Genomic DNA, 16138 nt, shown 5'->3' with positions numbered 1-16138 from the left:
TCAGCGCACAGGCCACGCGTGGCAGTCGACCCTGATAATTATAAGCGAGTTTCTTGCGGATCCCCATGGATGGCTGTTTTGATGACGTCGGCAATAGCATCTGGAGTAAGTTGAGGAAGAACAAGGGAGTTCCAGTCAGTAGATCAGGCCCGGAACAGGGCTACCAGACCTTGTGAGGGAGCTCGATTAACGCGTTTAGATCCTACATTTCATGGCACAGGCGTATTCATGGTTGGTACTCTACTCCTTCGTCAAAGAAGGCGTACTTCGAGTGTATAGAGTCAACGAACTGACCCCAAAAACCTCCGTTCCACTTCCTAACCAACTCCCACTCTTCTCCTCCGAGCGCTTGTTTTACCCATTCCAGCCACGCCACGATGAATAAATCCGCGAAGCTGACAGTGTCACCCATGAAATATTGGCTGCCCTCGCCGTTCTTCTTGATGATGTTCAACAGCTTTGCGAATCCGGCCTCGGCGGTAGCCCATCTCTCAACACGTTTCACGCCCACCGATAGCTCCTCCAGCTTACTCCCAAGTGCTTTCTCGCGCGTCGCCCGGAAATACTCCTGACTGCGTGGACGCAGCTGCTTGTAAACGGCGAGCATCATATTGTCCCGATAGGGGCCGATGGCCATCTGCGTGGCCGTATAGGTGAACGCCCACTGCAGGCCTCGCGTTCCCTTGGGCATGAGCGTCGGACGGTCGGGGTACGTTTCGTCCAGGTACTCAGCGATGGCGAACGTGTCCGATATGACTTTCCCTGTGGATGGATCTTGTATCACGGGCAGGGTATACAAGGGCAAACCATCCCTGGTTCCCGTTGGGGCAGCGCCAATCTTCTTGCAGAGGTCCGCGATGTCAGGGTACTCGACCCATACGGTCTTGAACGGGAGACCTTTGAACCCAAGGGTCAATCTGCACCGACACCGCCATCAGTTCAGCGCTGGATAAGGCTCGCAGCTCCTCGAACCTCGTCACCCATGCATTCGGACACCAGGCTCGTTCCTCTGCTTTCGTTTTCTGGGCGACGATATCGTAAAATATGATCTCGGTGGTCATGATTAGTCGAAAACGTATGTAGGGGGCGGAAGGTGTGACAGGCCAAAGTTCGATTGAGCGCAAGGCGATCTAAAGATGCATCACACACGCGCATCTGCAAGCATGTTACAAACATCGAGCGTTACCCCGATACTTCCATCATAACCTGTATATACTTACGAAGAAAGCCCAACCGCTAGTGCATGACCGGAGTCGCTATACTGACGTAACCATTGATAGAGATCACACTCGGCGCGGCGTTCTGACTGAGTTCATCGTTTCCTACCTACAACATGCAACGACGCAAACAGCATCGGCACCATGTATGCCACCAGCACCCACCTAGTCCGTGCAGTACCAATCGTTGCTTACAGTTCTCATCAAGGCCAATATTATTAGGCTCTGATGCGCTGGGTTGAGCTGACCACATCAAGCCGAAGCCGCAATGACGGCGCAGGCTGCGCAAAGACGGCAGGCGACCGCGGCGCAGCGACTGGTCGCTGGTCGCGATCGCAGCTACTTCAGTACACTGTGGATAGCCTCGTCTGCGAACACTCTCGCCACACAACATGACAACGTTCGCACAAACCGAGCATCTCACACTCAGAGCTTTTCAGGACGGTGACACAGATCTTATCCTTCACCTTTGGAACATACAAGCCGTTGCGCGTACGGGATGGCCCACGGACTACTTCGCGCCGCAGGCTCCGAAGGCGAAAGAACAGTTCAAGAAACAAGCCGAGGATGCACTTTGCTACGTCATCATCACTCCGCGCGGGTCAGACGACTTCGTGGGGTATACAACCTTGCATACCACTACTGCGAGCAGTCGCAGCGCTAGCTTCGCGGTCGCGCTCATGCCGGAATACTGGGGAAAGGGATATGGGACAGAAGTGACGGGCTGGATCGTTGACTGGGGCTTCCGTCAGCTGGGGTTGCATCGAATCGGTCTCCAGGTACTAGACATCAATGTCGGAGCGATAGCGCTCTACAAGAAACTGTAGGCGGTCAACTTGGTCACAAAAATAGACGACGTTGATGGTATAAACCAGCGGATTCGTTGAGGAAGGTAGGATTCGAGAGGCGCGGTGGTTGGATGGTGAATGGCATGATCTGATCTCGATGGGTCTCTTGGAACGCGAGTGGAAAGCACGCCAGGATCAAACGCGCACGTTATCGCGGAGGGTCGCTCCCTGATACCGCCAGGAAAATGCACTTCATACTCCCCCACTCACCATATATATATATATATATATATATATATATCATCATCATCATCCTACCACGGGCTAAGGCCCTCGATCCATGTCATAGCGCTGGTCCCAAAGATTCAGGAGCGAAGCGACAATTACTCGTACATTCCTACTCTATGACGTTCACACGTCTTTGAAGGCAGCAGAATGCGGTGTTCGCCAGTAACGGGTTTCGTTTCCAGTAGAATCGAACTGCGTTTCTTTGATGATTTGGACCTCCATTGCACGGCTGCTCTTGGATACGCTGTTGAGCGAGTTTTGTGTGCCAGAGTGAGTGGATACCGATGGCTTGCGTTTTACAACGCCCAGACGGACTCTGACTATGATCAATCCGAAAGATATACCCTATACATTCGTGAGAGTCTGTACGGATAGCGGAATGTGCGAGAAGAAACTCACAATCATCGGACCTGTCTATATCCCCAAACTATCAGGAAAAATGCCACCGCGGCGGGAACGGAAGAACTAACCATCGCAGCTGAAATGAGTTGCACGTTAGATTTGATCTCATAAGTGACCAATGTGATGAGGTTCAATATACTGTAGAATAGATCAGTATCACTGGCGACGGATAGTCGGCAGGCAAGCGTACCTCGTAAGCGCAGCACTTTCGACAATTACGAGCAGGAGAGGCTGAAACGGGCAACGGAGGTGAGTCAGATTGATGAGCGTACCAACTGGACAAAAACTGACCGATAATCGTCCTGCCGAGAATTGCTGCATAGCCCGATCCCGCATGATTATTTTGTACGAAACCAAGGCTGAAACAAAGCCAGAATCGAGCATTGGAATAGCGAATTTCCCCAAGTCCGTACCGATGGCGATGATGTTCGTACTAGACAACTGATCAGTGTACAGGTAGCCAATTATACAGTGGGACACACACCTCAGAGTGAGAGAGTACGTGCTGGCAATCCAGCTAGAACATCATCTTAGATCGTTGTCTAGACAATTCCGTACGGCTGCATACCTTCCCGTTGAAGAGTTGAAGATATCCTCCCCAAATTTGACCTGAGATAGTGCTCGAGCCGTCGCCATGCCTGAAACTAGGGGTAAACGTGAGCCTGGGTTTATATGACATCCTTTACAACGGGCAATCAATCATACCAAGCGTTGCGAAGGTTGTTAGGGCGGGGATCAAGGTAGGAAGCCATTTTTGTGACCAAATAACATAGACTCGATACACCTTTTGCATGGTTAGCCTTTGCCTACGAAGAAGTGGCGAGGGAAAACAAACAAGTGTTGCATCCAGAACGACAGCTTCGATAACAAGTATAGCTGTTCTTGCAACATTCCGTGGTTCGGATACTTTCGCAAAGAATCGGAGAGATCCTTCCGGGATGCCCTTCGTGAGCACCCAACCGTCCCACATTCGCGATATATCGCTACACCAGACCTGGGAAAATCACCTAGATTGAACAGAGTGCGCGACCGGTGCAACAGGGACGGCACGTACCGCGGTCGTCGATAGCAACAGAAAGCAATTTGCCGCCAGCAACGACCTCAGTGTGACCTGGCTTATACTATGGCTCCCAGGCCTGCGCTCGCGCAGGAGCAGCATCAAGCTTGCAACAAGGAATGTTGTTGAAATACCTGGTTTTGTGATCAGCCAGGCAGAACGGAGGATGACGTGGCGCTCACCATACAGGGCCGTCTCGCCAAAAAATCCTGCGAGCTCGGCGTCGTCAACGCTTATTGGCGTCATGTCTAAGGGTGGGATATCCGAGCATACACGCTGGGTATCCAGCGTCCCTGTTTTATGCGCTCTCCATGGATCCCTTCCTAGATCACAAGCGGGTGATGATATTCTTCCGAATTGGTTACAGATTCACATATGTAGCGCGGCTGCGTTGGACCCAATTATGCATTGTCCATGGGCGGGTGTTGCGACACAGTTCCGCAGAGGATTGTGGGATAAAGGAAGAGATATATCCGATCCATATCATAGAACTCAGTCTTGCATCCAAAGCACCATCAGTTGATGATTGAAGCCGGTGAGAACGGCATTGCGATGCTCGTAGGAGGTGCTGAGCATACGTGTCATGAAGGCTGATTCTGTCACCAAACCGGGACGTTTGCATCTCCAGAGGACAAGTTAAAATCAGTTCCCAGGTCCGGCGTTGTGGGGCAGCAAAGGAAGGGAAGCGAGCACCGAACGCTCAGCCTACGTCGAGCCATCTTGCGTGACTCGCGTGTCTCTTTCGAAGTCACTGCACGGCAACCTTACCTGTCATCCGAAGAGCGTTGAGAGAGTTGAGATCTAAAAGCTATGTACCTACATAGGCCGCGCGCGGTGGCGCGCGGCGCCGCTGCGGTCCGGACGTGGCACGACAACTGAAGGCGGTGTTCACCGTTTCTGGTTTCGTTACTGCCGCCCGCCTAGATATCCCACCTCTGGATGCCTCGTCCCATTCCCCTCAACTCCTTGAGGACATCCGTGTCTGCACAGTTTCTCACCGAGACAACAAGTCCCGCTCCGGCAAACCCCGATGACGACTGGTTTCCGCACTCCTTCCATGACGATGAGCCGGACACGGAGTTACGGCCGGGCTGGAAACAGGACCTGTACATGCTCCTCGAGCGTCCGACGAGCTCGAACGCGGCATTCTTCGTCCATGTCTTCATAACCTTCCTGATCGTACTGTCCTCCTTGGTGACGGTATTCGAGACGGTTCCCGCGTTCCACACCATATCCGGGCGCATATGGTTCGGTTTCGAGACGAGCATGGTCGCGTTGTTCACGGTGGAATACATTGCGAGATGTATCGCTCGGAGTAGCTCTGTGACCTCGTTCCTTGGCTGGGTCATATGTGAGTGTCCGAGGACTTGAGGCATTGGCGTGCTTATGATCGTCCGTACAAGGAAGCGTTCTTCGGGATCATAGATCTCCTTGCTATATTACCCTACTACATCGAGATTGCATTGCAGCAGGATACTGTAAGCCCCTCACTATTCTTCCGTCGCTCCACAGATTCACCTGTCACCAGTCCGTGTTCTTTCGATTTTCCATCCTCCGGACGTTCAGGCTTCTTCGTGTTTTTCGGCCGTTCAGATACAACAACACCATCCTCCTGTTTGTCCCACTTCTTGCTATAATCCTGCTGATGTTAATCACATCTGTTGGTTAGTACCATCGAGGTCATGTATCTGTCGTTTCGCAGGTCGCAACATGCATTGTTAGCTCTCAGCTTCTTCGTCGTCATGATGTTGACGGTGTTTAGCACCCTTTTGTAGGCATTGTTACCTTTTCTGTCACTGTAGTGTTTCATCTGACCACCCTACTAGGTACTTCGCCGAACGAGGTACCTGGGACAACGTTCTCGAAACGTTTGTAAACGCTGATGGCGATCCGAGCCAGTTTTCGGTGAGACGAGCCTTCTGGGTCGCTCCGACCATGGTTTTGACCAATTGCTTTGATAACCCCAGTCTATTCCTGCAGCAGCATGGTGAGCATCTGCTCAATGTTGCGAAATTTACGCAACTGATCCTGTTTGACAGGTTCGTACTAGTCAGTGAGTGATCTTTAACGAGTGCGCCCATCTACGTTCAACGATTAAGCCCCGCGCCCCCACCCCAGCGATTACGACTGTCGGCTATGGGGAGATCATTCCGCGCTCATTTCTTGGGCGGTTGATCACGATCCCACTGCTCGTGTTCGGTCTATTACTCATCGCTCTCCCGAGTTTCGTACTCGGGCGCGAGTTCAGCATTGTGTGGGCCCGAATGTCATCTGCTAGCGTAAGTCCCCCGTCGTACTCGCAGTCAGTGCTTGGAACTCAGTCATGGGCGATCGAATCAGTTGGATGACCAATCAGCCGAACTCGCACCCGCTTCCCTGGAACAGGATGGTTTAGGGCGGAACGGCGGTCCCTCTCGGGTTTCCGATCTGTCCAACAGGAAGCTCGCACAGAATCAAACAGAGCTGAGCCACCAGATCACGGAGTTGCGCGCGACAGTGGAGGCGCAGGGAGAGATGCTTGAGCGGCTCGTCGCCGCTCTTGAAGCTGGCGGCGGCGGTGGGTCGAGGATCCGACACGGGTACGGCGAACAACCAGGAGAGGATGGTATACTCGCGAGCACACCGCCGAGCTGATGGTGTTGATGCGGGTTAGATGATGGTATATTTGTACGTACAGAAGGTCTAATCGTGGAACTTGTGCAGAAGTGAGATGAACAACACCGGCTGGGATGTTTCTTCGCATCATTTGGGCTTGTATACTTTTGATGCGGATGAACAGAGCGCGCGCATTTTAGCCGCGATATCCAATGCCTGGACTCATTGCGTGCTGCGGGAGCGAACTAGAACAGACTTCGTGTCACGATCGGACAATACACAATGCAGATAGTCATTACATAGTACTTCGATAAGCCTATCAATGGATGGAGGTATGGTCTGTTTGTAATTACACAGAACAACTGCGCGCGGCTTCGAGCTCGACTCGCCGGCTGACTTCTCCTCAAGCTCGCGCCTCCTGACCGATTTGGCACGTAGGATACCTGATATAGACAGTAAATGCGTCATCGGTGCCAGAGCACCGAATACGGGAGATCCCTGTCAAGAGGCCAAGCATTGCTCTAGTCTATGTAGATCTACTTATACATACTTACTGAAAGCTGACCTCGCTTGACGATGCTGCATTGGGGACCGGTACTGAAGAGTAATGAAGTAGCTTTCAGCCAATCAAATCGAGAGAAATGCACACGAGAGATCAAGCTCGGTAACTTCCAAGTTTGAACACTGTGCTGCACGTGCCACAGCTCGACACCAGTCGGACCAGTACTTTGCCTCCTTCCTAGCATCGTGACATCGACTTTCGAGGCCGAAGGCGAACAGGATCTATGTAGCGCATCCAATCATCTGCACCTCATTACGACGGTCCCTGGTTTCAGCCAATGACGAGGGTGCCGTTTCGCTTCGTGTATCGCGAACCTGGCGACCCGGAGCCACCCATACCCCGCTCCTGCGGAAGGATAGCGCACAGCGTGCGCTGCTACGTCTCCCTCTGCGTCACCGTCCTTCACCGGATCGCGTTCAGATGAGCCGGCCAAGAATCTATATAGTCTCGCACCTCATGCTCGTCCATTCCCGAATCCTTTTCGCACTAGCAGAACCACATAGGGCGCAGCGGCACATCCATTTCGCGAACTGAACCCAAAGCAGCATGATCTCGTCTTTACGCTACGTCACGAAAGCTGCTGGATCGCGCTTCGCAGCCGAGGGGCGAGCGGTATATAACCCCCACCGAGCTACGCTCGTCTACGCGAATCAGCGCGCACGCTTTAGTCACTCCGCACCGACACGCAGCACGTTCGAGATCAAGGGCGTCCCCACAGACGTTGTAGAGAACAAGCGCAACAGCTTTACTAGTTCCAGCATGCCCTCCCTACTCAACTTCGCCGACGAGATCAAGCTCGACCACGATAATGTGCGGGACTTGATGCAACGGTAAGCTTTGCCATCTCCTCTTGGACTTAGTGACATTCTGATCTGGTCCTTAGATTCAAAGCTGCCACCGCACAAGACGAGAAGGCGGCCATCGCCAACACCATGATCAGGGAGATGGCGATCCACAGTGATGCCGAGGAGATCTCCATCTATAACGAGATGGGCAAGCACGGCATGGCCGACGTCGCGAAGCACAATCGCGAGGAGCACGCTTCGGTGAAGAAGCTCGTCTATAGCGCGGACACGACGCCCATCACGTCGGATAACTATGACCAGGTGCTCGAACGCGCATTCGTCGCGTTCAACACGCACGCTGAAGAGGAGGAGCGTGACGAGTGGCCTGCGCTCCTCGCCAAGCTCAGTTCCGAAGAGATCGACGTGAGTTGCTTGTTGAGGGGCGTTTGAGGCGAGGAGTTGACGGGTTTTCTGGACGTTAGGCGTATGCACGCGAGTTCCTTAAGGCGCGCGCGAAAGCACCTCCGCGCCCGCACCCGATGGCGCCACAAACGGGTGGCATCGCGCAAAAGGCGGCGGCGTTGCAAGCAACCTTGCATGACAAAGTTGTCGAGACGTTGACGAGCCGCGAGTTCGTGGACCTCAAGTACAAGCACCCCGAGATTTGAGCATCATGAATGAGCTCTGTAACTGTCGCAATGTAACACACTGTACTGTTAGGTGATGAATATCTTGGGGTGAAACCCTCGCCGCGTCGCAGTGGCCGTTGAGCGCTACATTCGAGGTTCAGGGTCCCCCGTGCCTGAGGCTTGAACAGAGACGGCCGAGATCTGATCCTTGAATCTGTCAAAGCTAAGCTGGGAATCGCCAGCGTAGTTCCAGGGAGCTTGTACGTCCTTCACTTGGCGAGTATATATACCAGTTCGACATCATTACAAGATACAGTGTACCGGATGTGTTCGGCAAAGAACTCGTATATAACGTAACAATCCGCAAGTCAAAGATAGACGAGATCTGAGACAGGAAAACGAAGGGCTGCTGCGTATCGTTCACACCAAACACAGCTACATTAAACAGACTATACTAAGGAAGCCCAACAAGCACAACAACAACGTGCAAGCTAGTCCACTCGATCAATGCATCGTTCGTATTGTTAGATGTGCGTGTGATGTCCATAATCCGATTGTCTATGAACTGGTCCGTAGCCGGAGGACTTTGTCCGTAAGAAGTAACGATGATCGGACAGCATCCATCTATGACACTCCATCGCGTGCTGCGATGGCGAGTTTTTCAGGACGAAATGGTCGCGTTGTAAACGACGTTGTTCCATGTGACGCCCATGCTGACCCCGAGTGTGGCCTAGGACTGCGTCAGGCACCTGCCTCGTTGACAGATAGGGGGACACTTACTCCACATTCGAGATATTCCTCGACGACGGCAAGGTACATGGGGACGTCGCTGGCGGTCTTGCCAGTGCCGAATCCTCCTGGGCTGATGGAGAAGTTGGGCATGACGAGTTGTGCCGGAGGCGGGTTAACGGGCCACGGGTTAGCTGGTGAAGACGTAGTTCAGCGCCTCTGTGATGTTCTTCGAATCACGACACTCACTTGGGTAACTCTCCTGCGAGAAGCGACCGAAGTAGTGGCCGGTCATGAAGCTCGTGTCTGGCCCGATGCCGCCAGTCGGGGGCTCGGTGGCGAGCCAGACAGTAAAGTTGTAACTCGACAAGCAGTAGTCACCACGAGCGTTGTACTTGAAGTCGAACGGGGCTCCAGGTGCGATCGCGGTGCCGTTCGCGGGGGAGGTGATGGTGCCCTGAGGGTAGTACCTCTCAGTGAGGACGGGTGTGCTCGCTGCGAAGTTCACGAGGGAGAGGAGGGGGAGGAGAAGGGTGGTCATGAAGGCGATCATGATGGTCGTCGGGTTTGCTTGAGTAGTGTGGACTCGGGGGAAGAAACGCAAATTTGAGAAGTTGCGATGGTGGAGCGAGGCCAGCGGATGGCCATCTTTATAGGGGGAGGCGAAGGCGAAGACACGCCGCGACGCGGCCAGATGATTGAGTTCGGCATAACTGGTGTGCTTCCGAAGCAGACGGGAGTGCCCAACCGAAGTCGGCACGGGAGCACGCGAGATCCCACCCTCGCAGACCATGGGGAGAATGGCCGTGCTGGGAGTTGGCTGGGAGATCAAAACATAACGTTACGCACTTCCGGAGCCAGTGATGCTCAGCGGGGGATCATGCGCGCGGACTAGTCGAGGAGCCACCGCATCTCTCAAGGGCAGATCCGAGGGTCTGTTTACTGTACCGTATGTCATCCGGATGTCAGCCGTCCGTTTATCCACCAGCGTCCGATGCGTTATGCACCGGAGGCAAAGTTGGAACAACCCAGAAAGAACGGAAGTCAGGCAATCCACATCCACATGGTAGGGCTCTGGAGGTCGATGCAAGGGCTTGTTCGCCCGTGTACACACCGCCTTCAGGCATGAAGGCGTATTTCGAGCTTCATAGAGCCGCACCAGACCACGTTCATCGGAGAGAAGGATAGGCGAGGCTGTCCTCTTGCCTCAGGCCTGGTGGTCATCCGGTATTTGCCGATATTGACTGCTCCTCCGAAGGCTAAACATGCAATCCGTCCAACACCGCCGTCTGGATGTCTTCGGATCTTTCAAGCTTCAGACCTTGTGGCCTCAAGACACCTATTGCAAGGCTCATACTCATTGTGGCTTATATCTCGGCCGACAGCATCCGCTCGGCAGGAGATCTTCTGTTATGGCTGAGACCTGGGATCCAACCTCCAACCTGACTGCCCATTGCCTTTAGTGACACCTGGAATCCGGGATGCCTGACAGACAACTTGGCGCTATCTGCTGAAACACCTTCCCCTCAGACACACAGCGGTATCCATATACCTAAAGTAGAGTCGCCTAGGCGCTTGCCTGTTGTCCTCCTTGTGTTCGGATATCGACATCGCGACAAGACTGGCTATATGTATACTCCTGGCTCGAACCTGCCCGACTGCAGTGAACGGTGTCGTCAAATGTTACCCGGTGGCTTCAAAGTTCGACCACCGGGATGGTACTACATACGTCTCATGGCATGTTAATCTGGTAAGCCGATGATCATCGACGGTCAACGAGAGTTGCTTATTTCATCTGTTTGGGGACGATCCTACGAAGAATCCAATACTACGTCTCATCCCGCGGGAGTGCACTTCGGTTGATGGAGGTTGCTAGCTTCCGCAAATGATGTCTCGCTAAACGCGGACTCAATCCGAGTACTACTGCTCAGTATTACACATATGCTGTCATGTGTACTGCCGATGCCATCAACTGCGAACGAGCCCCCGATTTGTGTGCGTACCTCGTTTTAAAGCCGCTGATGGTGCTATTAGCTTCACGTGTGTCGTCGGAATGACAATATGTGCAACAGAGATGGTGTCGGAGGGAGGCTACATCACTAGTGTAAATCGCGCTCCCTCCTCTGGACATTCGCTGGTCATACGTGTAAAGCCTGACTCGTACTGCAGCGTTTGTAGACGCATTGACTTGAGGGTGCGGGTATAGACGTCGTTTACGTCAGAGGAAGCCCGTTTCAAGGCAGGTCAATTGTTGACTTTGACATTCTCTGTGCAGCCTGTTTGCGTCAACTTAAAGCCCGACAAGTTGATGAGAGTATGTAGTTCAATCGTCGTCCTACAAACGGAGCGTCGACAACAGGAATCCTACTGCATTCTAGGTCGGTAGCACGCTGTATTGTGCCAAGTTTACGACAGCGCTGCGGGTCTTGGATCGGCTGGGCAGCGATAACGACGAGCGCGGTGCGGCGACTGCTAGATGCTTTCATCTCGTGCTTGTCGGAGCGCGCATGGAGCGTATTCTGACGAGCGCTGTCAGACTGGTGCACGGACTGCCACAAAGGGGTGGCCGAGCCGGCCGGCCATGTGCTCGGCGGGTCCCGACGACTGTACGCGCCCTCGAATGACGCCGGGCACTTCTTTTTTGCATATCCACCGAAGGCGCGCCCGTTGCGCAGGGCGATCGGCCACCGAGATGGCGGCTGAGAGCGCCGCGGACGCCTTGGGCGTGCTGCGGCCACCGAAATGAATGGAGACGGGCACCGCAACTTGCCTGCATTTGGCAACAGACGTCCCAAATATATCGACGGCACAGTTGGCTTTGGCTGGCTCTGGAGGGCGTCCGGGCGGCGGCGTCTGGACTGGCCCCGTCTGAACCGTATACCCTCCCATCGCCGTCCTCCGCCCGACCCCAAATCCGCCCTGCCCGCCGTTTCCTCCTCTCCTCGCTTTGCCTGTGCTCGTCGTCTGTCGCCCGCCTGTCCTTTCCGTCCTGTCCTGTCCGCCCGCTGCAGCCGCCGTTCCCCAATCTCCTCGCCGGGCTAGAGTGCGCCTTCTAGTCGTTCGGCGTCCATCGTGATCACAGTATGGATGGTCCGCGACCGCCCTACGCGTCAGGCAGCTCTCCGCAGACGACGTCCTATACATCCTTGCTCGGGTCGCGCGAAGCCGAGACACCGAGCGGATCCTCTAGCGGAGACCAGTCTCCGTCTTTGCACCAGGCGGGTGTACCGATATCGCTCAGCAGCCTGCCTTTTAGAGGACCTGCAGCTAGCCTGAGCGCCCGTTCGAGCTTTCTAGTATGTTGCACCCACCCACACCGCCAGCTCGGAACTCACAGCCGCATCTTAGAGCGACGACTCGCCGTATTCGTCCGCAAAGACCGCCTCTCTCACCAACTCCATCTCCGAAAAGGTCGGCGATCTTCGATCGTTACTCTCTGCCTTTCATCTCACTCGTTTCCGCTCAGTTTTCCCTCTCCGCCGACCCCGCACGATGGGGAGCCGCCTTATACCTCTCCTCGCCAGAGCCCGACGATTACTTGCACAACCCCGATCCCAACCGCGACAAGATGAACGACCAGGGCGGTTCGGTCTTCACTGCTCGAGGCCTCTCAAATTTGGGATGTTTATTGTTATTGATCCTCTCCATCGTCACTTTGTTGTGAGTACCCCGCTTCCCCGCGCATTCACCCGCAGCGCGTAAGCTAAAGCTCTCGCACGCAGTGCTGGATATCCCGTTATCAGTTATTTTACGAGTTCTACTCAGAGTACCAACGGAGGCTTCAACCTTGGCGGAACCAATGCCAGCGGTCAGGTCCGTTGAGCAATCTGGCATCTTTCGAACACCATCGCTCATACAATACGTCATTCAGGTACCCAGCATGCCCGGCAACTGGGGTCTCATCGATCAAGACACGCCCACGAGCGCATATACCCGCACCGGATACCACGATTCGTCCGTAACCTACCAGCTCGTGTTCAGCGACGAGTTCAACATGAACGGTCGGACGTTCTACCCCGGAGACGATCCATACTGGGAAGCGGTCGATCTCCACTACTGGTCGACCAACAACCTGGAGTGGTATGATCCCGCCGCGATTATGACCAAGGACGGTAGTCTGCAGATTACGTGCGTACTACACATCACACACAACTTCTCTATCCAGTTGGATTCATCGCGCCGCAGGTTGTCGGAGAAGGAGACGCATGGCCTTAACTACCAGGGCGGCATGTTGGCGACCTGGAACAAGTTTTGCTTCACGGGCGGCATATTCGAGGCCGCCGTCAGCTTACCCGGCGCGAACAACATCGTCGGTCTTTGGCCCGCCGTGTGGGCGATGGGCAACCTCGGTCGCGCAGGCTACGGCGCGACGCTCGACGGCATGTGGCCATATACGTACGACGCCTGCGACGTCGGCACCGCGCCGAATCAGACGATCAACGGCCAGCCCGCTGCGGCGCTGACGGGCGGCGATTCCGGCTACGATGGCGTGCTCTCGTACCAGCCTGGACAACGCCTGTCGCGGTGCACTTGCTCTGGCGAGAGCCACCCCGGCCCGAAGCATAGCGACGGGACCTATGTAGGAAGGAGCGCACCCGAGATCGACGTGTTCGAGGCTCAGGTATCGGACGAGACCGGTCAGGTGTCGCAGTCTTGTCAGTGGGCGGTGAGTAGTCTTCAAGATGAGCTACAGTGACGAGTCGATTGAATGTTCTGTCAGCCGTATAACCAAGGATACAATTGGTTCAACACCACGGATAACTTCTCGATCGCGAACGAAACCATTACCGCACTCAACAGCTACAAGGGTGGTGTGTACCAGCAGGCGACGAGTGGTGTGACGCAGACGAACCAGCTTTGTTACGAGCTTGTCAACGACTGCTTCTCCGTATACGCGTTCGACTACCAACCTGGTACGTCGCGCTTTTTATTGTCAAACCCCTATATACACCGTGCTGACCCTCCGATCGTAGGCTTTGACGACGCATACATTACCTGGGTCGCGGACGACAAGGTCGCGTGGACGCTCCTTGCCAGCGGCATGGCTGCCGACTCCGCTGTCGAGATCTCCGCGCGACCGATCCCGCAAGAGCCCATGTACCTCATCGCCAACCTCGGCATGTCGTACAACTTCGGTTCTATCGACCTCGACGACCTCACCTTCCCGACGACGTTGAAGATCGACTACATCAGGGTGTACCAGCGGGAGGACAGCATCAACATCGGTTGCGACCCGAGCGATTTCCCGACGGCCGCATATATCAACCAGTAAGATCGCGGTCGACCGTAAGAATGGGGACGATCGCTGACGGAGCATCCACAGATATATCGAAGCGTATTCGAACCCAAATTTGACGACATGGGTGGACGATTTCGGACAGACCATACCCAAGAACAGCCTCGTGGACGGCTGTTCCTGATCTCATCGCAACACGCCGATCGGACTCTTGGACGCTGTCATCGGCATTTACATACTTTTGGATGCATCTTGTCTGTCATTACCGTTCATCTATTCACGCATCGCTCTTATTATATACCTCGCCGTCCATTCCATTTTGTCGGCACTCACCTTGTTCATGGACACGATCACTCACTCAATTGCATGTACTTACTCCATTCGCACATAATCCGTTGCATTATAGAAATCTAGAATTCCATGGACTTGCATCGTCTTCGCGCAACCACCTGTTGTACAGAGTAACGTTTGCCAGAGGGGGAGGATCGTACATGCGTAATGGTATATATCGTAAGATAGCCGCTCGTCGTTTCCGCATGACACACGTCTGGGTGTCTAGATGTGGATGTGGTCCGCATCGAATACCGTGTTCTCGACGGGAACGTGTTCGCCGGTCGCGGTGGGGACGTAGGCCTCCTCGGGGAGGCCGGTCTCGTCGAGGCCCTCGGCGGCCTCGATGACCTCGTACAGCCGCGAGGCGACTTCGGGAGGAGGGACGCGTCCGCCGAGGATGTCACGCGCGGGAACGGGTGAGCCGTAGAAGTCGCGGTTGGCGTCTTTGCGCTCGATGAGGGCGGTGCCTTCGAGGGAGACGCCGGCGAAGAGACCTGCAGCGTCGTCAATGAGCACGGCGAAGAAATGATGTCGAAAAACTAGCAAGCACACCTTTGGACTTGGAATAGGAGAACATGGGCGCGGGATGCGCGAGGGACGCCTGGACGCTGCCGCCGGTACCGATGGGCCCCGCGGCGGCGCTGATGTTCCCGCCGATGGTGACGTTGCCGCCCATCGAAAACGCGCGGACGGCGTCCTCCGAGTTGAGGACGATCACGAAGTCGGTGATGTCCGCGCCGATCTGGAGGCCCCAGCCGACGCCCCCGGTCGCGATGCAGGAGGGCGCGGACCAGGAGCCGTCGGGCAGGCGGGCGATGACGAGCCCGGAGCCGGCCTTGCCGGAGAAGACGAAGCCGGCTTTGATCACTTGGAAGACGGCGAGGCCTGGGGGTTTGAGGGTTGTCGTCAGGACCACTTGGAGTACGAGGGGTATGCGGGGTGGTTGTGCTCACCGCGCGCTCGTTGGAGTACGGCTTTCGGTATCGCGTTCAGGGCGGATTCGGGGTGATCAGGGTCGGCTGTACGAGTGTGTTTACGGCAACGTCCATCACGAACAGGATGTCATGCTAACACCGTACGGACGTACCCAAAAAACTGGCGAGGATCTTGGCTGCCTTCTCCGCCTCGCCGGGCAAGCTGAATCCCTGGACGAAATCCCGAGTTTCGGAGGAGACTTTGGTGCCGGCATCCTTCACGAAGGCGCTGGCTTGTAGGTGCGCCTTGTGGGCGCCTTGACGGAACTTGGCGAGCATGGACATGGCGTATGAGGAAGAGCCACTAGAGGCATGGTGTAGGCGCGCTCGTCCGAGCTGTGATGATGACGCCAAGCGCCGGCTGCAGCTTGGGCTCTTACCACGACCCGTGTTTCGCGGCTTTCCAGGCGCACCGTTTCTTCTTTCTCTCTTGCCCTTGACGGTTCAATGCTACAACTGTTCGATAAGTGGGTTGGAGCCTTTCCCTGCGATAGTTGAGCTGTCTCGATATCTCCGTCATCCCAATTTCCATCATCCATGTGA

General features: G+C 54.9%; 8 protein-coding genes across 8 annotated transcripts; 4 read left to right on the top strand and 4 right to left on the bottom strand.

Annotated features, from left to right (window-relative positions):
• Positions 1-178: 178 nt before the first annotated feature.
• On the bottom strand, positions 179-1086 carry PUNSTDRAFT_50105 (uncharacterized protein). The gene is made up of 2 exons (XM_007380392.1): positions 973-1086; positions 179-917 (listed from the first exon to the last, which is right to left on the bottom strand). Exons 1-2 carry the CDS (start codon positions 1059-1061, stop codon positions 227-229), a joined length of 780 nt encoding a protein of 259 aa, XP_007380454.1. The 5' UTR covers positions 1062-1086; the 3' UTR covers positions 179-226.
• A 523-nt stretch (positions 1087-1609) lies between these two features.
• On the top strand, positions 1610-2237 carry PUNSTDRAFT_61022 (acyl-CoA N-acyltransferase; the record flags this gene model as incomplete). Its single annotated transcript, XM_007380391.1, has 2 exons — positions 1610-2040; positions 2093-2237. 2 exons carry the CDS (start codon positions 1610-1612, stop codon positions 2235-2237), a joined length of 576 nt encoding a protein of 191 aa, XP_007380453.1.
• Positions 2238-2416: 179 nt separating this feature from the next.
• Positions 2417-4052, bottom strand: PUNSTDRAFT_141454 (uncharacterized protein; the record flags this gene model as incomplete). Its single annotated transcript, XM_007380390.1, has 11 exons — positions 3935-4052; positions 3750-3886; positions 3531-3689; positions 3401-3479; positions 3264-3333; positions 3180-3212; positions 2987-3128; positions 2886-2926; positions 2764-2833; positions 2693-2707; positions 2417-2638 (listed from the first exon to the last, which is right to left on the bottom strand). The coding sequence occupies exons 1-11, from the start codon at positions 3996-3998 to the stop codon at positions 2417-2419; spliced, it is 1032 nt and encodes a 343-aa protein (XP_007380452.1). The 5' UTR covers positions 3999-4052.
• A 639-nt stretch (positions 4053-4691) lies between these two features.
• On the top strand, positions 4692-6386 carry PUNSTDRAFT_61197 (voltage-gated potassium channel; the record flags this gene model as incomplete). Its single annotated transcript, XM_007380389.1, has 9 exons — positions 4692-5103; positions 5160-5230; positions 5281-5399; positions 5422-5523; positions 5579-5657; positions 5720-5739; positions 5792-5805; positions 5871-6018; positions 6074-6386. The coding sequence occupies 9 exons, from the start codon at positions 4692-4694 to the stop codon at positions 6384-6386; spliced, it is 1278 nt and encodes a 425-aa protein (XP_007380451.1).
• Positions 6387-7668: 1282 nt separating this feature from the next.
• Positions 7669-8362, top strand: PUNSTDRAFT_60584 (uncharacterized protein; the record flags this gene model as incomplete). Its single annotated transcript, XM_007380388.1, has 3 exons — positions 7669-7739; positions 7793-8117; positions 8177-8362. 3 exons carry the CDS (start codon positions 7669-7671, stop codon positions 8360-8362), a joined length of 582 nt encoding a protein of 193 aa, XP_007380450.1.
• Positions 8363-8984: 622 nt separating this feature from the next.
• PUNSTDRAFT_60385 (uncharacterized protein) lies at positions 8985-9593 on the bottom strand (the record flags this gene model as incomplete). The annotated part of the gene is made up of 3 exons (XM_007380387.1): positions 8985-9053; positions 9104-9246; positions 9302-9593. The coding sequence occupies 3 exons, from the start codon at positions 9591-9593 to the stop codon at positions 8985-8987; spliced, it is 504 nt and encodes a 167-aa protein (XP_007380449.1).
• A 1628-nt stretch (positions 9594-11221) lies between these two features.
• On the top strand, positions 11222-14721 carry PUNSTDRAFT_97829 (glycoside hydrolase family 16 protein). The gene is made up of 10 exons (XM_007380386.1): positions 11222-11366; positions 11431-12348; positions 12401-12463; positions 12519-12712; positions 12775-12865; positions 12924-13180; positions 13238-13718; positions 13773-13965; positions 14026-14320; positions 14376-14721. The coding sequence occupies exons 2-10, from the start codon at positions 12136-12138 to the stop codon at positions 14470-14472; spliced, it is 1884 nt and encodes a 627-aa protein (XP_007380448.1). The 5' UTR covers positions 11222-11366; positions 11431-12135; the 3' UTR covers positions 14473-14721.
• PUNSTDRAFT_118549 (DUF500-domain-containing protein) lies at positions 14691-15880 on the bottom strand (the record flags this gene model as incomplete). The annotated part of the gene is made up of 4 exons (XM_007380385.1): positions 14691-15115; positions 15174-15506; positions 15575-15640; positions 15709-15880. 4 exons carry the CDS (start codon positions 15878-15880, stop codon positions 14844-14846), a joined length of 843 nt encoding a protein of 280 aa, XP_007380447.1. The 3' UTR covers positions 14691-14843.
• Between the last annotated feature and the right edge of the window lie 258 nt (positions 15881-16138).

The sequence above is a fragment of the Punctularia strigosozonata genome (assembly GCF_000264995.1).
Source record: "Punctularia strigosozonata HHB-11173 SS5 unplaced genomic scaffold PUNSTscaffold_2, whole genome shotgun sequence".
In the NCBI taxonomy this organism is placed as follows: domain Eukaryota; kingdom Fungi; phylum Basidiomycota; class Agaricomycetes; order Corticiales; family Punctulariaceae; genus Punctularia; species Punctularia strigosozonata.
Note: the sequence above shows the minus strand (reverse complement) of the source record. Positions and strands in the feature narration are given on the sequence as shown.